We start from the raw sequence: 23,026 nt of genomic DNA, 5'->3' as shown, positions 1-23,026 counted from the left end.
TGGAAAGGGTAACAAGGAGGGAATAGTTTCCAAGGTTGAACTTGGGGGGGGGTTTATAGCATTGGTATCCCGTAGTCTCTGAATAGTAACTTTTTGAATGTTTCTAAGCAATTTCCCCTCACTCTTAGTTTTTAAAATGAACTCTGTTTTAAATGAACTCTATGGGGTAGCAGTTGTAGATTTTCTTTTAATTGAATATGGAAAAATGGAGAACTGAGTGACTGAAGACACATTCCAACAAGAAAAAATATTTGTTAAATCCTGCACCATATCTTGGTGAAATTCCTTGATTTTATTCTTAAAGCTACAATAAAATTGGGAGCAAAGACACCCAAACACACTTCTCTAAATAAAGGGAGAAGCTCCAGCATGTGAGGACCAGTAGCACTGTGCTAGATGCAGGTGTACTTTCCACCTTGACCTTAATCCATAAACACACTAAATATTTCCTGAGCATGATGCAGGGCACGAGTGCAGTGCACTGCCCAGGGACATGTGCTGCAGGGGTAATTAATGCTGGCAGGGACAAAAGTGAGGAGTGCAGGTACGGAAAACAAGGTCTTTGCCACAATCATTTGCTTGATTATTTGGTAGGTTTTAATATTTTTTACTTTTTCCACCATTTCCTTCTACCAGCATTAGTTTCTGTTTAGGCATTTCAAGACTATAAATACCCTGTTTAAAAAAAGCTTAGAACTTAGAAAACGAAGAAAAAAATCCTCCCTCACATGGGAAGGGAGACAAGTCAGTGGCAACATTTAGCTAAAGGCATAAACTCCTTACACATGTGCTAAGTGGATCTAAATCCCAACTTACCTTTCAGCTGTGCCAGTATAAATAGTTGTAAAAGTCTTACCAAATTAAGTCCCAGGAAGGCTTTGGCCCTAAAGGCCATTTCATCATGAATAGTTGGACAAGAGGAGTCACAAGGGAAAAAGCTGTTGTGTATCACATTACTCAGTGACAAGATAGCCAATATCCAAAAAAGACATAAATACTGTGGATGGGAAAATCTTTACCCATCTCTTCCCCAAGTTGTCATGCTTTTAGGGACAAGTGGAACTGGTTGCCTCCTGAAAGATCTGCTGATGAAATAGGTTTATCCCTTCATTTTAAGTGGGGTTTTTTCCCTCCTTAAATGTTTAAGTTGTTTTGAAACATTTGCTTGTGTTTGTTTAAAGCCAGGACTTGAGATATAGGAACACAGAAAAGCTGCAAAAAAAAGTGAAACAAATTTCCTGGCGTATGAAAACAGTTCTACTAATAGAGCCATAAATCTAATAAATGGATGTATGTACTACATAGATTTCATCAGTAAAACTCAGAAAAAATATTCATGAACAGGTTACCCTTTGATTCTTCTATTTTTATTTGTTTCATAATAAGGTGCCTCCCTTTTTCTGTATTAATTTTGTTGAATAGGCCTTAGGAAATAATGACAATTGCAGAGTCAGTATTAAATTGAGAAAAACCTTCCTCTTGAACATGGTATGAAATTGATTTCAAAATCTTTTTTTTCCCTAAATTCTTCCCTGCCGGTTATTTTCCCCAAATGTTTTCATGATTAGAAATAACTCGACAAATTTCTGTGACTACATCTTGGTCTGTCGTTTGACTGTAAAGTGTTTATTCCAGCTTTGTTTAAGCTGCTTTGGTCGAACACTTTTTAGCCAATTTATATCATTCCCTAAGGCTTTTAGTAGAAAGATGAAGAGAACATTTCTAATAATATTCTGGAGTACTAATTTTAAAAGGGTTACACTGGGAGAAATACATGACACAAAACTAGGTTATGCAGCTCTGTGCACCAAGTAAAAAGAAAGGATCATTGTCATGGGTGAAACAAAACTTAGTGCCTGTCTGGACTTTTTTTCTATTTCTCCCAGCTTTGTTCCATTTCTAGAGAATATCCAAGTCGTATCAAGGCAAGATAAGCATCAGCTGTAGCAAGTAGCAAGAGATGCTCACAGGTAGTTTAATAAAAAAGATCTGGGTTTTGAGACTTCAGATTGAATACAAGGGATGTTACTGGATCCTCAGCTGCTTCTGAGAGTCTCATGGAACATGGAGTCTCATGGAGTGTCAGAAACCAGAGATAAACACTCATCCAGGAGATCTTGTCTTTTGGCTCCAAATGCATCCTCAGTAATAAAGTGCTCTTTGCTGTACATGTCCTATTGTGTGTGCTCACATCATGCACTAAATCCTTGATACCTCATCTTAGCAGATGTAGCAGTTAATCATATTTTGGGTCTAACAGGTAGAAAGACCTGTTTAGAAGGAGAAGTATACTAGAAAGGGGGTGGTTCAGGAAGACTTCTCAGGCAGGAGACCCAAGATGATAACAAGTGTCACAGAGTATTTCTGAGCTGGTGGCAGAGTTCAGATGTTATGAGTTTGGACTCACTGTGGGGTGAAGAATTGGTTCACACAGGTTGCAAGACATGGTGCACTGCTAAGACCAGATGACATGTGGTAAATGGGACTACAACTTCAAAGCTTTTCAAAACAGTTAAGAGTTCAGGGTGAAACTGGGACTTGCTTCATGGTTCTTCCAAAGAAGGAACATCATACTGGCACTGTGTTTGTGCAGTGTTGTACCAGTTGCAGTTTAAGATGTCCAGAAGAAGTTATTGGAAGTGGTCTGATTTAAGATGCTATTTGTAATGAAGACAGTTTAATCCCCCCACTGAATTGACAAAGTCTGGTTATGCTCATCTTCAGGGCAAGATAAAAAAACTTATACTTTGTTTTCTGCAACTCCTTCTGGGATTAGGCCACAATTTGGCAGTGTTTTCTAAGTAAAGTAACAGAATTTGGGTGGTATTTGGAAAATTTGATGTGTAGGACACAGACAAAATGCTCCTGTGATCATTAAATTTTGCATACGCACCCACAACGCAGCTGTGGAAACATTTTTAAATAAGGAGACAAACATTAAAATAATCTGTGAGGTTCACTTGTGGATGACATAGTATTTGCTGTTCCATAAAGGAGAACTGTGTTACTTTTTGGTCAAAACCAGATAAAGTCTTCTACCCTTAAATATTGCATCCCTACCCCAGTACATCTTTATAAGAAACATAATTTTACTACGAATTTGCCTTCTTTCTGTAACTCTCCTTTTGTTTCAGACTAGAGTAATATCTTATTTTTTTCTATTTGGCAGCTCTCCCTTAGTGCTGTCATGTTTCCTTTATCCTCTTCTCCTAAAGTCATGAGCTAGTGTGGCTTTAGGTTGCCAAGCTGGCCAGGAAAACCCTATTCATAGCAAGGGAGAATTATGAGTTGCCTCTTGCTGCTGGCTGCTTGTTGGGCCTTTGCATTGAACTAAGAATAGAATGGAGGGGTGACAAACTGCTCACAAGCATCACCTCCTCCAATAGCACCTGCTATTGCTCTGGGAATTATTCTCTGCCCTTTTCTTTCTGGAATGACTATGACGGCTGGCGTCCGGGTCCAAAAACGTTTCTATCTTCAGTCTGGTTAGTAGTAGATCCATTAATATCTGTTGAAGATGGTTGGTTTCTGGATTTGACCCATCTATAAAAAGTATATCTCTGACAGTATCACAACTCTGTTATTTTTAAGATGGCTTATGTGAAGATTTGCCTGCTTCTGAGTGGGCTATTTGTACCAACTAAAATATTCCCATGAACCCCCAAAAACCCTACTGCACATAGCAACTGAGTTTTACTAGCTTTCAGAGTGTGGTGAATTGAAGCACGTTACTGTGTATCTTTTATTAAATATGTGCATGTGCAATACATTTCTGCAAAGGATATAAAAAATGACAATGTCTCTTTTTTGGATGCATTATATTTATCCTTGAGCATTGAAGAGAGACTGGTAATTATAAAGTTGTTTAGGTATTTTCATTTTAAAGTTAAAATGGTACTGAACTTGAGAAAGCAAGTGCAGTCACTTACTTAGTACTGACTACTTCTTTCATTCTTCTCATATTTAAGTGGACTTTAGCTGGTTGCAAATAAAAATACTAAAGGACTGGCAACGCACACCGTGATTTGTGTTCTTGCTGTCATGCGAATTCACAGAAAGAAGGAAACATATTAAAGAAATTCGATAAGACCAGGTGGTCTGAGTGAATAATTTCCCTTTCATTAACATATTCCCCTTATTAACTCTGTAATTAATTGTACATAGCTAAGGAAAGCTATGGAAATTGCATTTTGAGATGTATCAAAGCTGACTTTATGCTTCAGACTTCCATGCAATTTACTATTAATGAAGCAAGAGATGGAGGCCCCAAATCTATAATTATTACTTACTATTTGAATGACAAGCAAAGAATTTTATCAGCACAGTTTCAAATGAAAGGGGATTAGCAGCTAATGTTGAAATTGTTAATCTTTCTTATTAAAATAATTTTGACGAGAGTGTTTAGCCTGAAAGAGGTTTCTGGAACATCATTTACCATTAAAACAGCTATTTTCTGAGACTCAGTATGAATTTGTCTAAGTTTGACAGCAGGGTGCAAATATTTTTTAAATGAATGAATATTTTATGGGAGCTAAGGCTGTTCATGTGTGAGCTGATGCTGAGCTGCTTGCTGTGTGCATATTCCTGGAATGTGAGGCAGGATGGTAGTTCAATATCCATCTCACTAAAGTGAAGATGTCTACTGAGATAACAAGGGAAAAAAAGCTACAGTAGAAAAATCTGAGAACTGAAATTGTACCCAGGGCTGTATCTGCAGATGAGTGATTAGCAAGTGGGAGCCCAGTCAGAATTAGGCCCTACATCTTGGTGATATTTTTATGACACAGAAAAAGGTTATAATTACATTCAATAACAATGTTACTTCATGTTTATTTAGGCCTTCTTATTCCTTTAAATGCTCGTATGTTTTCAGGTTTTGTAGGTTTTTATTAGCCTCATGTGCCTTGAGAAGATTATTCAGTGGTGGCTGATGTTTGAGGGCAGAAATATAACATACACAACTTTTCAGTGTTAATGAAAAACTATTTGGCATTTTAAATCTTAAAACTTTGCCTTGCAATATTTGCAATTTTCCTGTCTTGCAGGAGCATACAAATGAAGCTGACAAGGCTGCTATTGCTCCTTGGGATGAGGAAATTGTGAATATATAGTGATATAAATGGTGAAAAACACAGCAGTGACAATTTACAAAATTTAATTTGTGGTGGTCTCGGCCACATTGGTACTGGAGAAGATGTATGTTAAAGAACCCTTTTAATTTACCTGTGTCCCATTGCAGAAAAAAGCTAATGGAAAAGATATCACATGTCTTTGCCAGTGACAAATTTTGCCAGTAGAATAGACAGAGATCATTTCAATGCTTTCAGACATTATTTGCATGAGCAGAGAGACTGTGTATAGAAGTACCATCAACACAACAAACCTTTATGTACCTGCTCTACCATGAGATTACTCGAAGCTTTACCTCTGTGTGAACCATGTCGAACTTCATTGGGTTCACTCTGAAAATTACAGGTTAGATAACTAACCTTCTATCTGGAGTCCTACAATGTTCCTTTGGAACAGTCTCGCAGACAGAGTCTGTTGTAGCATAAAGTGTCATAGAGTACATTTTCGCTTCATTCATCAGACAAAATCAAAGGGTTTTTAGCTTAAACAAGTGGTAATGATACCTAGAGAAGCACTTTTATTATAAACTCATGTTTTGCATGTGTTATAAATATGTTTTAGATCAAAGACATCAAGGATTCTTCTTAATCTGTAAGAATCATAACAAACCATGTAGACCAGGACAGCAAGAGAGTAATCTGGGGTAGACTGAAGAGATGGAATTTGTCAAGGACAAAGCTAATGCAGAATTCAAACCCAAAGCTTTTCTAAATGCAGGAGTATTTCTGATGCAGCTATTTATCTACTGCTTTAGCTGGAAGGTACCTGGAAGGGTTGGATTTATTAACCACAGCCACCAGCCAGAAGCATAAGATCCCCAGGGCAGTGCTGCCTCACAGCAGGAGGGATGTCTTGCTGCTGCTTAGGTGGGCATGTTAAAAAGAAGTGCTTTCTTCTTTCATCATTGCCTCCTTTCACCTTTTGATGTGTGTTTGCATTAGACCAGTTTGACTGAAAGCATCATAATAGTGTCTAATTGATGTTAATGTAGTGAATATACTAATGGTGCCTAATATATTATCTTTTCTAGAAGTCCAGAAATTACTTTTGTGTCATTTGAAGTTTTGTTGTAGACAGGAAAACCCTGCAGTACCTGAGGATATGCACCAGCCTTCAACTTACCCTTTGTGTATCCTCACAACTGAATTTTCACAAACTTTGTCCTTCAGGTGGCATTCTGGGGCCTGATATTAGAAATTTTGATTAAAGTCACCAAGATCCTTTCAACTCACTTCAGTAACCAAAATAATAATAAGCCAACTCTCATAAAGCACTTTTGATCAGTAGGTTCAAAACTCTTTTTAAAGGTCGATATCATTATCCTGTCTCTTTAGTCCAGGGAACTCAGGCACAGACAGGGAAGCATCTTGACCAAGACTAACCTAAGGTCAAGGAAGCAGAGCCAGGAGTAGACCTGCATTCCCTCGTGTCCCAGTGCTGTGCTCTCACAACTAATCATATTGGCTTTAATGGAAAAAGGGTTCTATCGAAGAGTAATGTTTTTGCCCTTTTTTGTCACTCGTTAGTCTTTTTTTAAGACATGAAAGTAGGACATGAAAGTATAAAGGAGTTCTGCACCCGAGTTTTTCAGGTTTCATTCTATGAGTTTAGTTTTGGCCTCATCTAAGAGCAAAATATTGCATATTTGGAGACCTTACTGAAAGATATTTACTACACATTGGAAAACTTGTGAAAACCAAACTGAGGATGTGCAGTCTGCAGTAAATAACCTCCATGACAGAAAAGGGGTGCCATCCACATATTCCTTGGGTCTCTTCTGAATTGATAACAGTTTTCTTTAAGAATATATGCACAGACTGCTAGATCCTTAGCAATCACACACATACACTGAATTTTAGGTTCTTTATTTTTCTTTTTCTTTCTGTTTAACAAGCTGTACTTTTACTGTCTACTCAGAACTACTACTGTCATTCTCTCAATGTATTCTCCTTATTCAGCATTTGAAGGAAAATAAACAATATGCGAGGAAATGTTGAGAATTATCAGCTATGACCACAATTTGCTTCTTCCCATAGCATTCTCCTAATTTGCTGTGTTCTGGGTTTTGTTTTTGTGACTTTCTTCCTTTGCAGTATAGTGTCTTCTTTCATCATTTCACTTCTTTGTTGACCTCTATAGTCTGTTCTTGCCTTCTTTTTCTGTCCTCTTTTACATTGTTTTTTTCCTCGTTCGTATTTTGCCCTCTGTCACTTCAAATATTTTCATCTGTGGATTAGACCAGTGTTCCTCAAACTTCTTTAAAGTGTTATCCTTTACTGGCTTCCATGGAAACCCAAGAGTCCCAGGAGTAGGCAGGATATCTTCAGCTTATGCATTTCTAAAGCTTTTCTGCCATCACTTCACAATCCCTTTTGAATGCTTTCATGAGAAAAATATTTGAGAATTTGAGAATCACTGAGCTAGGCCAACATCAGTTGAAAATCCCATGGTGCATAGATAAAAGGTTACCTAAAAAATGGGACACTTCCTCTAGATTTGGAAGCTGGGTAGATGCCAACTGCATCTTTCTCGTGGCCGGCATTGCTTATTCTGCTACTGCATGTTGGCTCATCGTGGCTGTGAGTGTGACATGGAAGGGACAGGGCAGAAGTCAGGCGTGTCTTCTCCCACGGTCATATCCAGTAAGTCCTGAAAGTGCTTCTGTGAAAGAAGAGTTTCTTCAGGGCTTTTTGTCATAGAGTCATAAAATCATTTGGGTTGGAAGAGTCCTCCAATATCAAGTCCAGCCATTAAAAAATAAATATCCAACCTGCTTTCTGAGCTGTCTTTTAAGTCAAGCTCTTTGTTTTTACTATTCCACTGGGTTTGCTCTGCACCCATGTAACTGGCAGTTACACTAATTGGGTTTATTCTCTATGGTTTGCAGAGGGCAAACATGGAACTTCCTAGGTAGGGGACACGGTTCCAAAATGGTCCTGAGTACAAGGACTTGATCATTGAAGATGTTTGTGGAGTTTGAAGTTTCCTGTCTCTAACTGTTATGGGAGTTTTCTTAGGAAAAGGCTGATTATCCAGTCTGTTCTGTCCCTGCTTTTTCTCACGGGTGACCATATGGTCACTTGTGCTTATATGCATATTCTGCCACTGGGCTGTGGGTATAGCATGAATTGCAAGACTTCTGGGATTTCATTTTTCATGTTCTCTAATTTCCACAAACCTGTGTGTGTGTTTCTGTATAAACTCTATTGATTTGATATGCACCCCCACTGCCCCCACCCCCCAAAAAGCCCCAAACCCCACACTGAAAAGCAAAGGGGTTTTCCTTTATGAGTTATTATTTGTTTCTGGAGAAGCACCTTTTCACTTTTATTCACAAGTTTAAGAGTAGTAGTAAGAGTGTTACTGATTATCCCTTTGCTCTAGCAGGCATGTTATGTTTGTAAAAATAATATTTTCCTTTCTCCCCTCAAGATGGCCAGTGTCTAACAGAGGCATAATTTGCTAGACTATGTATAAATCACATTGTGTACTGTATCACTTGGATGTACATGGTCATGGTTGCCTGGGTTTTACCAGTCTCATTATCTCTGAAGAACATGACCACACTCAAAGAGAAGATTATTTTTAAACATGATGTTTTCAGACTTCTTTATTTATCTCTGTAATTTTTATATATATAGTAAATGAAGACTATACAAGTGCTCTGAAAAAAACCACAGACTTTAATTCATTAAAATCTAAGTTTGAAAATACAGTATCCAACAGGGAACCCAAATTTAGATGCTTAATTGAGTTAGCAGGTCTAGGAGAGGAAGAAGCCAGGGAATTTAGTTTTGTGTTTTCAGCTAGGTAATTAGTGTACAGTAATATATTTTTAAAGTTTTCATTTCAGACATAAAACAGGCATGTAAATGAATCAGAAATATGTCTTGAGTTGCGGTAGGATGTTCAAAACATTAGTAAAAAAATGAAGTGAGAAGAAAGGACCATCTGAAAAATAGATTTAATGTGTAATAAGTAAATAATAGTTTCCTGTGAGAATGGAATTGGGTGTCAATATTTATCACAAAGAGTCAGAGGACTTGATTTGTACATTTTTGTGCAGTTTTCCTGCTGGGTTTTATTCAACTGCGTATCTTGTGCTTTTACATTTTAGCAAAGCTACCAGAAGCGCTTCCCAAAATGTCTCAGTTGATGAATTCAGCTGACACTCTCCTTGGCTCCAGTTCCTATACTGCAGAGCTGTCTTTAATGGGGAGTTTTGGATTGGTTTTTTTTTGTTTTGGATTTATTTTTGCTTTTAAGAAATGTCACAACATATCCCATGCTGTGAAATAACAGTATTTGGCTAAGAGGTTTAGCCTTCCATTTATTGAAGTAATATTCCTCCTTTATTTGAAGGCTATTTATTATTTCAGATTTTTATTGTGAAATCTATTATAAGAAGTATAGAAAGTTTAGAAATTGATTCTGGATAATTCATCTTTTAAATCTTTATGATTTAGTTTGGTATGTCTTTGAATAAGCAACATTCAACATGTGCATAAATTAAATTCCTCTACTCAACAGCAACTTAAACCCTGTACTTCTAAACAAAACCCCAAGACTAAAACCTGTTCTAATTCCATCACAGAACATTTGGTATACCCCAATTTCAAAAATGTTATCAGATATGGATTCATTAAAGTTGCCTGACTTTCAGCCACGTCTATAAACTTGATCATGGGATAGGGAAAAAACAGTCAAGAATATTCCTGCACAATGAGTGTTTTAGGAGCATATTCTGTGACCCTGGGAAATTCATTTGGTGTTTCTGGCCTTTCATTTCCCATCTGTGAAGCAGCAATGATACTTGCCTCCCTTGCAGAAGTAATGTGAGTACTTTCAGACAGTTGGACAGAAGGAGCCATAGAAATATAATAAGGGAGCATATTATATTCCTTTTATGGTAATCATCTTCTCTTTTTTGTTGAGGTTTATTTAAAGCAAAGTAATTGCAGGGGTGAAACTTCATAGGCGTAATTTAGATTTCAAGAAAGAGGGTAAGGAGGAGGAGTTGAGAGTGGTTGCATTTTAAGACCTAAAAGACACCATTAAGTAGCTGGTAATCCTTGAGAAGGGATTCTTTGTACAGTGAATTTATCTTCTGCTATATTTAGAAATCCAGGTAGAGTAAATATTTCATAATTAGGCATTGCATTTTTTAATATTTAATTTCTTAGCTACATTTCCTTTCAAAAGCATACCTGCCTCCATCATTCTAGCTGAAGCAAAAAGTTGCAAAAATGGAAGCAGTGAATTCAAAAGCATCACATGTACTTTCCAAGATTCCCTCCAGAGATGAAAACCTGCATCAGTCCACACCAGGTTGTATCCAGCCATTTCACTGGGATTTCGCTGAGCACCTTTGGCAGCTGGGAGCTGTAAGAAAAGGGATTAGCAAGGGTTTGTGTGACACACACTGATCCCAGCACCTGCTGATTGGATTGAAGTAATCCTTTTACAAGTTACAAAACTCTATTATCAGAGCATTAAGAGAGGGAGAGACGGTGATATACGCTACATCAAGGGTACATTAATTTAGGTAAACAGAACATAGGTTACCATCTAATGTACTTGTGAATTACAGTCATTCTTGGTAAAAGTTACACTCTGGTCTAGTCTGGTAGATAAAGCCTTACACTGACCATGCAAAGGTGACACTTCTATAGCAAACCAAGGACAATAATCTCAAATTATTTTAGATGGCATGCTTAAAGCACGACTGCTCTCTGTGTGCATGCTTAGTTGTTTATGATAAGCTTTACATCTAAAAATATGAAACTGAAACTATGGAATGTCATTTTTTATTGTTGGCTGATATTACCATGGAAGTTAATTTATTTCCGAGTAATACAACCTACTTGAAGCCATCTAAGGGATATTATTCTCAACCACACTGAATGGTTTCTTTGTCAGTGAATTCCCTCCCTCTGTCTTTGGGGTTTTCTTTTTCAGTTTTCCTTCATCACCTATGATAGTATGTACATTAGTAGTGTTTTATGCCAAATTACATGTAGAGCTCCATAGTATTTTCTAGTACATAATTAACAAAGCTTCAAAACTAATCTTTTCACTGGTGTAATCAGGTACTGAGAAATACAAGAAAAATTATATCGAAACACATCATGGTAGTAATATTGCTGCAAACACAAAGGAGGAAAAATAGTTTATTGGTGTATTTTATAAAGAGGAAATCCAAATTCCCAAGTTTTTATTTCCTAGAGTTTTTCATTTGTGGTTACTGTAGATAGGAGATCTGGGATGGCACAGGACAAGTCAGAAAAGAGAAAGGAGCCTGAAATGTCTGACCAATCATATGATGAAATCCAGGTTCCATTGAAGTAGTGGATGCAGAACACTCCCCAGGATTGAAAGCATGTGAGACTTTATAGCCAGATGTTAATTTACTGAGACTTCTTCCAGATACAGGTTTTGTGAGATACTGACAACAATTTTATATGTCTATATAAGCTCAATATAACTAGTCCAATAGTCACATTTATCTGCAGTTAATATTGAAAACCTGATGAGCGATGTTAGGACTAAAGCTAGTGTTTCTAACAGTTATGGAGAGATGCTTCAGAGATGAAGCTGGTCTTAATAACAACTACAGGTTCTGCATTATTGTGAGTTGGCTGGAGAAAACTGATTTTGTTAACGTGTTAGTTGGTCAAAAGATAGAAATTGGGTGAGATAGTGCACCCTCTATTTATTTGAGGTCTGCTTTGTCAGGAAAAAAGGTAGGGAAGCATGAGCATAGTTTGGCTCTGCTCCCATGTTTCAGCACCACTGAAAGCATTCCTCATGGAAACACGTGATGAGCTCCCAGCCTTTGATCTCTGCAAGAACAACACGGAAGTTCAGAGAGAAAGACTGACCTTCTGCAAACACGAGTCCAAAGTAACTTCAGTATTAACATGACATGGGAGATGAGAAATATTTAAAAAGTGAAAAAAATTTGGTGCTCTGCGTGATCTGAACATAGCTCAGAGTTCTAATAATGACATTGATCTCAGGGAGCTTTATTTGATCAGATCTGGACAAGTGTGGGTGCACCAAAATAGAAGAATAAAGTAATAATTTTATAAAAGAAGAGTGGGGAGAAGGAAAGAGGAGAAAAGAAATGAACCTTTCTATTGCTGTTTCCTGAGTCCAAACTCCAAACCTGGAAAATAATGGAGCACAGATTAGAAAAGGAATTGCTGATTATCTAGCAAGAGATTTTTCAAGGGTATAAAAGGAAGATAAGTGTAAGAGTGTCATTGAAAAGGATGGGGAAGGCTGGAGTCTTTCCTTTGTGCATTTGCTAATCTCCTTCATCCTTTCCATTGGATAGCTGAACAATGAGTAAGAATATGCATAATTCTACAAAGAATAAATTTTGTCTGGACAAACTTAATTGCTTTTTATTTAACTAAAACTACAAAACCAGTAGATGAAGTGAAAACAACAGATGTAATACATGTGGATTTTAGTATAGTCTTGAAACTGTCTCATGAATATTTAATTGAAAAATTAATGTCAATTTTTTAGAGGACAATTATGTGGATTGAAATGGGGCTAAAGGGTGATATACAAAAAATAATGATCAAAAGCTATGTATGGGAGTGTCTGGCTGAGTACAGGAATTGATGTTAGCTCCAGTTATACTTAACTTTTTAAATAATGAAGTGGAAGTGAATGGAAGTGACAATGGCTTTTACAAGTGATATCACAGTCTAAAGTTCTGTACAGACACAGTGATAGAGGAGTAATTCAAAAGTTTGAAAAGATTAGACCTGAAAACACATACAACAAATAAAGTTAAATTATCTTTGAAGAAAAGTCACAAGAAGAGATATCTATAATTTTCATAGATCCGTTAATCCATGATCTGTAAAGACACTAAAATATATACAAGCAAAATTTATACACAGCAGCAATATTCTGAACAAGCAGACTGAGGTTGAAATAAATGGATGGGTGAAAATGTGTAGCAAATTAAGTTTGCAATAGAAAAGCAGTTTTGTTGACATCCCTATGAAAAAACCGTCTCAAATGAGGAGGAGTATTCCTTATTGAAAATATTTGCACGTTTCCAGGAATACAATGTATAGTTCATTTAGAGTCTCAGGAAATAGTAACAAACTGTGTTTTAGGCTTCTACTTTAGATACAGGGCAGCCAAATGTTAGAAAGTTTCTTAGTACGAGAAACAACATTATTTGAAGGCCTGGAAATAGGTAATCAGGTAGGCTTCTTCTGTCTCTAAAGAGAGCACTGTGAGTAACATGAAAGGGAACAGAGAAATTAACTGTGAAGCCACTGATGATGAGGTATTAAGCCAGGAAGAGGAAGAAGAAAACTGTGTACAATGTTGAAAGTAAATTAGATTTATGCAGAAAAGTATTTCTCATATATAGTCAATGCAATGTGTACTGAAGACCAAGGAGTTAAAGCAGAACAGCAAGAATGCTGGGGTGTCCCAGGACAGAACAATGCAAAGCTTTGGCTCCTGCACTGTCAGGTGAATGATGTGGATTCGAGTGGTAACTGTTCTCAAGCATTAAGATAATTTTGCATCTATTTCTTCAGCTGACATTTGAAATTCGATTAGGCCTGTCAAGGTGTGTCAATTTAAGAGTTTCACATCTTTTCATTGAAAGAGGCATCCTTAGTCATGAAAAAGGGTGTTTAATCAAGTACCATACTGGAATTATGCAGCCAAAAATAATTGTAATAACCGAACATTGGCTAATAAAATAGGCATTTATATTTAAAATTAATATCTTAACAGATGCAAACCATACTATCTCTCAAGAAGGTATTTGGTCTCTTCTCCCAAGTAACAGGTGATAGGACAAGAGGAAATGGCCTCAAGTTGTGCCAGGAGATCCCTTCTCTGTGGTGACCAGTGACAGGACCCAAGGGAATGGCCTGAAGTTGTGCCAGGGGAGGTTTAGGTCAGATGTTGGGAAAAGGTTCTTCACCCAGAGGGTGGCTGGGCACTGGAACAGGCTCCCCAGAGAAATGATCACAGCACCAAGCCTGCCAGAGTTCAAGAAGAGTTTGGATGATACTCTCAGTGTATCATCTTGGGGATTGTCCTGTACAGGGTCAGGAGTTGGACGTGATAATCCTTGTGGGTCCCTTCAACTTGGCATATTCTGTCATTTTGTGATATTAGGGGAAATTTCTTCACTAGAAGGGTTGTCAAGCGCTGTAACAGGCTGCTCAGGGCACTGGTGGAGTCACCATCCCTGGAGGTATTTAAAAGACATGTACATGTGGTGCGTAGGGACATTGTTTAGTGGTGGACTTGGCAGTGCTGGGCTAAGAGTTGGACTCAATGATCTTAGAGACTTTTCCAACCTAAATGATTCTGTGACTCTATGATTTAGAGATTGACCAGACAACTAGAATTTAATGGTTACATTTTTAACCTCATTTAGTCACAGAGCCCGTACTGGATGGCCCTTGAAAAAAGAAAAGAATAATGAAAAAAGTAAAAAAAAAACAAAGCAGTTTGACCCCATATTGCAACATCAACCAAGCACACTGGAAGTTCTACCAAAGCCAAGGCAGGCTGCTGTGTTCTGTCTTTGTGTCCTTGTTCAAGCACACGGAATCTGTCTTAATATTTGCCACTGGCACCATCTCTCTTGGCCAAAGATTCATTGTCCCTGGGACAGCTTTTCATTCCCTGGCTGAAAGCTCATCTTTTGCCTTACAACTGGCATGTCTCACACAGTAATAATAGATATCACAATACATCCGGTCTCTCCACATAACATTGGCACATCCTCCTTATCCCTGTGGTGTGTTTGGTAGCAAGAATATCTCATCTATCTGTACATGAGAAAGTATGAACTGGGCTGCCAATTGTCCTGGCAGGTGAGGGCCTGTGGAAGGAAAATTAAGACAATGGAATTTAAGGCACTTCGGAGCTGTCCAAGCAATCAGTGTTAGTTTAAATAATATACTTTGGATTGCAGGACTTGCCTTGATGTGGACATATTGGTGAGACTAGACCTCTACTTTTTCAGCAGGCTTGAGGAGCGTTACAATAACAGTTGTGACAACCTCTATTTATTTTACCTGCTGCTCTGAGACAAGGACAGTCATGTGCGTGTTTGACACGTTGGTAATGAATTTCTTTTGTACCAGGCAAATACTGCAGAATGTCTCATCAAAACATCCTAATTAAGGAGTGGATTTGAGTAGACATACAATCTCTAAAATATCAGAAGTTCCACTCAATTTAATGTACATCCAGCACTCCCAAGAGAGTGTTTCAAAATCACTAAGCTTCTGTTTAGCAAAATGGGGATGAGCGTAGGGGCTCTGAAGGACTGTAAATGAAAGATTACTTAACTCTGAGGGAATTGTCTGGCTCCTGAATGTTTTAAAGCAAGCTTCTTTCTCAGTAGCTTTTAAAAATGTGCGTAAAGCAGATGTTCGTATTGTACAGAGCCTTCCATGGGTCTGTTTAAATAGTCAAACACCTTTTCGAGGTCTGTCAGGAAGTGCCCTGTGAATCTGATATGTGTGATGTAGATATTGAAACTACTCAAAAAATGGTTGTCTGGTTAAAGTAAAGACTGCAGTGTATTTTCATTTCAAGATTCATTTCTCTTTAACTCAGAATTACCTGGAAAATGAAGGTAAAAGTAAAAACTTTTAAAAATAGGTGAGTTTATTTAAAAGTTCATGTGCACTAAAAGCAGTCAAATTACCTTAACTGTGTCCTATTTGATGATTTAAAAAGGAAAATAAAATTTCTTTTTAAAATACAATCCTTGAAATCATCAAAGAGACAAGTTGGAGTTAACAGGAAGCCTTTTGCTACATATAGCCCTGCCTTAGGAATAAAATGTTCACGGTCTTTTTGCTACAGCTTCGTGGATCTCACAGTATTTTGGAGAGACTCAGTGTTGGCAGATCTGTATATCTGCATAAAATGTCCCTGAAGTCTATGGGACATTGGTGATAGGCATGTCAAAATGAATCACATTATAAAACTGTGGTCTAAAATGGGAAGATGCTACGGGCTGGTCCTTGACTGCCTGATCTCTACTGCATGCTAAACAGCTGCTCTGGAGCCAAGACTATTGGCTCTGTGGTATTGTAAGATTTTGCTATTTTTTCCCCTTTGCCTCATAAAAATTCCTATATACCAACAAGTCTCTGCTCAGAAGGGATTATCTATTTTTTTTATGATGTTCAGTATACATAGCCAGGCACAGAATCACTGGGAGAATAGAACAGGATCTTTAGCCTTCCTCTTTTCTCCAGTAGCAACAGCCTTTTGGCAAGGAGAAGCAAACTATCAGAGTATGGTTTCCTCCTGTTAACTTGCAAGTTAAGTCTGGTAACACATTAGCTGACCCACATGGCAGGGCCACGCAGCTCTCCCAGCTCCCCGTTCGTAAGGTCACAGCTCTGTCCACCGTAATGCGTTTCCTTCATTATAAAAAAGAAGCAATCACACAGTAGGTGTTTTGATTGTATCTAGGCCACCACTATTCTTTACCTCCTTTAGAAACCTTTCTTCTAATGTAATATCTTTCTGTGTCCTTAAAGATGTACCTTCTGGAAGCATCGCTTCTTGAATTGCTTTTCAGTACCAGGTTTGATTTACAAATCTTGTGTAAAGACGCAGGCCCCCGACAAACTCTGCACAAAACAAAGCTGTGTGTCAGGATCTCTTCTGTAATCAAAAAACTGTTCAAGCTGCATGAGAGAGCAATATCCTGCCTTGCTGACCAGGTGGGAAGCACAGTGCACAGCTCATGTTTGGCAGAGGAGAAGCTGCAAGTTTTCTGCACCTTCTGCTAAACCTGTTGAGAGGGCATGAGAGCCTTTCTTCTTCAAAGCATGTTTGGAAAGAACAATTTGACATAACAGAGATTGTCTAGGAAAAAGGTTTTCTAAGCAATTAAACTGCTTTCTATACTTTACAGTAAATCCTTTACAGGAGGTATTTCTAGACAAGGTTTGCTACTGACTGGGCTGTATTATTGAGGGCTCCAGCAGGAATCACTGTGACCGATGTTTGGGTCAGAAGCACACACAGCTCTGCTCTTGACCTCTCAACCCCTGTCCAGACCCTGAGCCTATCTCCTAAGGTCTGTTAACATCAACCTACCTTGTAAAGGTAGTATGGAGTTTAATTTACAAATATGAACTGTGTGTAATTTGAGATGGTTCTGTTGTTGCTGTAGGAGAAGATGGCAAGGTTGTATAAGTAGACTTATGGTACCAGGTGATAATTTTCTTAATTCTCATGTTTAAGGGAGTGGAAGATTTCTATTTTTCCTCACCCTTTTTCCTTTCTGCTCTTCCCCCCACCTACTTGGATGATTTTCAGGTCTATGGGGTGAAGGAATAGGGTTTTGGTTCACTTTCCACAAATCTTTGGAACTGAATTCCTGATCCACTGCTGGACTGGATCTCTAGCCCTGGGAGATCTGCAAAAGCTTAAGACTTGCACCAATATGCTTTGATAGGCCATCATTCCTGCCACAGACAGACAGTTTTCTTTGGTGATGCTTTCCTAACAGATTAAGCTGAATGCAATGTAAAATCTTTAACTACACATATTAATATTAATTAACAACACCTTAGTTCCAGGCCCTCTCTGTGCCAGTCCATATGTAGAATGTTTCTGATGACCCAGTGCTTGAACCGTGACACTTTTGCTTGGCTATTTTTTAATTCTCTTTGACAGCTCTATCATTGTTGTTACTTGCATATGTGCTTGAACTTTAGTTTTAAAAGCCTTTGGTTTTACAGGAGCTGTTGTTTGTAGTAATTTTTGTCAATGGAGTTTTGTTTCTTTTCCACTACCTGATGAAAGAGATGGTTGTGCTTATGTTTTCTAAGTATTGAAGAAGAAACACTTTCCTCCTGAAGCTCAGTAACTGGATGTTTCACACATTTCCTCTCTGTTAGCACTGGGACATTTTAGCATTCTCATTCTTTATAGCACAAATAAGCTTGAAGTTAAATCCCTGAAGTGAATAAATTAGCCATAAAACTGAGGGTGTTTTTTTTTACTCCAAAGCTTAGGATTCCCGTGCTTTCCATCTTGAGAAACATCCTTTTAGCTTAGCTTTTGAGCCTAGCTAAGTAAATGCTTAATGCAGTATTCTTTTAATTCCAGTCCTACATGGAAGATCACCTGAAAAACAAGAATCGTCTGGAGAAAGAGTGGGAAGCTCTGTGTGCTTATCAGGCCGAACCCAGCGACACCACCATTGCACAGCAGGAGGAAAATATCCAGAAGAACCGCTCCCAGGCTGTAGTACCATGTACGTACACTTTCATTCAGATGATAGCGTTTTAAGCTCTTGACACTTTTCTGAATACCCTTTGCACAGTGGTTTGAAAGCTACAGATGGCAGGCAAACAGAATGCAGAGCAGCTTCTATGTGCACTACAAAGATGGGGCTACAGCTATGGGCTGGGTGCATGTCCTGTCCTATCAGACCATGTTTATCTCCTTAAAAGTTGCATATGTGTTACTAAAATGCACAACTATGCCACATAACACTGCTGCTGCAGCTCTGCTGTCTCATGAAATCCCATAGCCAGGGTGCTTTTCAATGCTGAAATATACTTTCTATACAAGAGTGGCATCTGTAGCCATTCAACAGAAAGAAGTTTGGCATGTGTTTAGACAAGTTGGTATCATGTCCATCCAACAGTAGTACCAGCAGTCTATAGTCAGAGCTAGATCATCTGTTTATCAGATACTCAGCTGTACTGAAAGAGCCCCTTTAGGCTTCAGTGGATAAGCTTGCAAACTGGTTCTCTCTGCAAGGCTTAGGATAAAAAGAGAAAAAGGAAAAAAAAAAAGAACTCATGTTTATATTCCTAGAACCTGTTCTTTCCTGTAAGCAACCACCTTCTGAGCTTGAAATAAAAGTAACATATTTTTCCTATGCAAATATATGTATCTCGTAGATTACATTGGTAATCTATGGGCACACATTTTATTAAGCAACCAATGAAACAAAAATGAAACCGAGAATACATGCACAGTCCACAGCAACCAAAATGCTCTCAGTCAGTGTGCCCACAATCCAGCTGGATAGCTTGGCAAACATATGTATCTATTTTAATTTTTAAAGTGCCCTGAAAACATTAATTTTCACTAAGAGAACCTTGAATAATTACTATTCCTCCTTTAGAAATGGGGAAATGACAGGTAACACATTAAGTAAATGTCATAGCCAGATTTAGAGTGAAGATTCTTTGGAAGTATGTAATAATTTAACTGAGCCCGTAAGTCCTTGCATATTTGCTTCAGCAGGGTTTGGTTCTTTTGTTTATGTAGTGTCTCTTTCTGCAATACTTTGCTCCTCAGGAGAGGAGTACAGTAGTTTGGCAACATTAATTCTTCCGAGTAAATAAGGTGCTGGTCAGAAGCCTTTTGAGGCAACAGCATCAGTTTGCTGACTTTCATATGTTTTGGGATCAGGTCTGTTGAGAAGTTCTAAAGAAGTCACCATGAAAGTTAAATTAATTAAAGGAATGCAAGACTTCTGTGCTCTTTTCCCTCCTGAAAGAGCAGAATTTAACTAACATGACAGGAAGTGAAAATTGCTCCATGAAAATTGGTATTGATCCAAGTTAATCTTCCCTCTTAAAGTGTTCTATTCAATATGGACTTACAGTCAGACCATCTTAAGCTATTTCAAGTCCCTGCTCATACATTAAGCCAGATTGGTTTTGGTTGCTGCCTTGGAGGCACCATGGCAGTTACAGGTGTTGCCAGAAATTTGTGCTGATTATTTGACTGATGTAGGAACTGTGTCTCCATGATACAATGAACTAAGATAGAAACCTTCAGACTAGACTTGTCTACCTCTAAATCCAGAAGTAACATGACCATAATAGTGCTAAAGAGCAGAGATTTTTACTTGGGTGTCAAAGAATCATTTAGGTTGGAAAAGACCTCTAAGATCGTGAAGTTCAGCCATTGTCCCAGCACTGCCAAGTCCACCACTAAACCATGTCCCCAAGTGTGACATCTACACATCTTTTAAATACCTCCAGAGATGGTGACTCAAGCCTATTCCAATGCTTGACTACTCTTTTGGTGAAGAAGTTTTCCCTAATATCCAATCTAAACCTCCCCTGGCACTGTTTGAGTCCTTTTCCCCTTGTTCTGTCACTGGTTCCTTGGGAAGAGAAACCGACCCCCACCATGCTACAACCTCCTCTCAGGTAATTGTGGAGAGTGATGAGGTCTCCCCTAAGCCTCCTTTTCTCCAGGATAAAGACCCCCCCAGCTCCCTCAGCTGCTCCTCATAGGGCTTGTGGTCCCGACCCTTCACCAGCCTCGGTGCCCTTTGGACGTACTCCAGCACCTCAATGTCATGCAACACCAGAGAGCTGAAGTATTTTCAGAGCTAAGATAGTCTGTCTCTTTTCACCATGTTGTACCATGTGGATGTATCAGCCTACACTGATCAGCCTTCAGTTCTCTGCCATTGCTTCTTCCATGGTGTATTGTTACGCCTGTTCTTCCCGCTGCCGTGTCTAGACTGAATCAATACTACCTGGACATGGGCAGGGTGACCACAATCCATCTGAAGTTTTAGTTAAAAGTATTGTAGCACATTTAAAAGGCAAAATGCTATTTTTACTTTGTTTCTACAATGTGGGAACTTCTATTACAACTACAAGTGCACTGGGAATTTTCCTTTTTGACCGAATTGCACAAAATTACCTGTCTTCACTTTCTGAAGTGGCTGCACACTGGTTAACAGCTGTTGTGTTATATCCCTAAAACTATTTTGTTGATGAGTGAAAAGTGTGGCATAGAATTTAAACAATATTAAATTTTGATAAGCTGGTTATTTTAGACTACAAGATTAGACTGAGATGAGAAGGCCCAGTTTGCCCGCTTTTTTTTAACTTGCTAGGCACTAAAACTATAGAAAAAGTCATAGATTTGCTTCATAATAAATGAAGAAGCAAACCTGATATGATTTTAATATGCTATAGAGTTGTTATGCTACATTCAATGTATTCTCACAGAGTAATGTCTTGTTAGTGTGTCCTTACCCCTTTCATATTAATAATCACCTTGTCAAGGTAGAACAAGATTGCCAATTCATGTAGAAGATTTCATCTTAGGAAGGCCTCAAAGAAGCTTTAATATCATGTTGTATTTGCTTTTCATTTTCCTTTCTTAATCAGTCTTAAAATATTACAGTGTTATTTTTTACTGATTATATAACCGATTTAATTTCTAGATTAACATTATCACAATTCTATCATAGCTTGCTCTTATACCTATCTTCTCTATTTACAAACAGCTTTTAAAATACTTGATTACAGAACACCTTGACACTGCACTTAATTAATTACTAGTTAAAAAAATTATAACAATTCGAGTAACCTGTACCTTCTAGATTAACAAAACTGTATCCTTCTATCCAATCAACAAGCAGATTGCTATAATTTAGGGCAGTCAATGTTTATATTTAGTACTATAATTTAGTGATACCTTTTTTTCTGTAGTAATATATGAGCAACCCAAAAAAAGCTTTCCAGAATTTCTTTTCTCTTTTTGCATCTCTGCAAAACAAACCCATCTCAATAGGGTCAATACTGTATGTCTTGATGTATGTATCCCATAAATATATACAGGTGTTTAAAGCATTTGGCAAACAAGTTTTTGTAGTGAACATCTATCAAAAGCTGCCCACTGTAGCTGTGTCCATGGGTCCTGGTAGATATTAAAGCAACCTGCTTACCTCTGTGTTTGGCTTTCCTACAAAGGAGAGCAAAGCATTTGTGGGCAGAACATGCACCCAGCTCTGAGGCTTGTGTGCTTTTAGAGCACAGCCAGGAGTTGTGCACCGAAGATGGAACACCTGAACAGAGGGCACCTCCTCCGGGTTTGTTCATTATCTGTGTCAGGAATGGATGTACAAATAGTGCTCTGAAATAAATGAACTTGATTTCAGTTCAGAGCCAAGAAAAGTTCCATTTTGTGCTGATCATCTATAGGCAAAATAACGATAATCAACAGATTATGATTCTTCACAGTCTTCAAACTGCTCCACTTTTGCTCCTTGGTAGTTCTTCCCTTTCTTACTTCAGTGCAGTTCTATACAGTGCTTTGTATGGAAAAAAATCAGTCTAAATCAATAAGGAAGAGAATGATGGTCCAGGCAGAAGAATGTGCCAGGTTGACAGTTGTAAGATTTGCCCTGATCTGTGTTGCCTGAGTTCACACAATCCAGAGTTGTCCATATTCCTTGTTTTTAGCCTTTTTTTCGTTGATTCTGTTCCTTCAGAAGTATCTGATTAAAAGGAAACAGAAGACAGAGGGAAGATGTGAGTCTTACTTTTCCAAGCTTTCAATCCCCATCTAATAACAGAAATAATAGATCTTCATTAAGTTTAGACAGAGGAATCCAGTGCCATTTGAGATGCCTAAAGTATTCAAGGTACCCAGGCAGAACTAGCAGCTATAACACAAGCTCTGTGAGAAGCCTGTGCCTCTCCTAGCTGCTAGCCTGAGTGTCCTTAAAACACCTCAGATACCACTAGAAACCCACACACAAGCATTGAAATCAAGTTCTCTGGGCATGAGTCAGTGAAATCGTAGATTAGGATGCCTAAATTTAAGTGTCTCTGTGTAGCTGCCTCCACATGAGCCAGGTGTCAAAGCATCTGATACCGCCAGTGAAGAGCCAGTTAGTTCAGTGACATCAAGAGAGCTCTGCAATGGCCAAAAGTTGCTGTTTAGTTTACAGTGAAATATTTCTAGGATGCCGCTGTATATCCTGTGTGAGCTACACATGCTGGTTCAAGAGGATACAAGTCTTTAGGTCTTGTGTCGTATCTGTTGTCCTTGTGCAATGTCTCATCTACTTTACAGTCTCTCAAAC

At 38.2% G+C, this 23,026-nt stretch overlaps 1 protein-coding gene across 1 annotated transcript in view; it reads left to right on the top strand.

Annotated features, from left to right (window-relative positions):
* Window positions 1-23,026, top strand: part of PTPRN2 (protein tyrosine phosphatase, receptor type N2) — a 577,227-nt gene that overhangs the window by 495,372 nt on the left and 58,829 nt on the right. Inside the window, exon 14 of the mRNA XM_017819358.1 lies at window positions 18,277-18,424. Coding sequence (XP_017674847.1) covers window positions 18,277-18,424 — 148 coding nt within the window. The remainder of the gene's footprint in view (window positions 1-18,276; window positions 18,425-23,026) is intronic.

Source organism: Lepidothrix coronata, unplaced genomic scaffold (assembly GCF_001604755.1).
Source record: "Lepidothrix coronata isolate B3197 unplaced genomic scaffold, Lepidothrix_coronata-1.0 Scaffold74, whole genome shotgun sequence".
NCBI lineage: Eukaryota > Metazoa > Chordata > Aves > Passeriformes > Pipridae > Lepidothrix > Lepidothrix coronata.
Note: the sequence above shows the minus strand (reverse complement) of the source record. Positions and strands in the feature narration are given on the sequence as shown.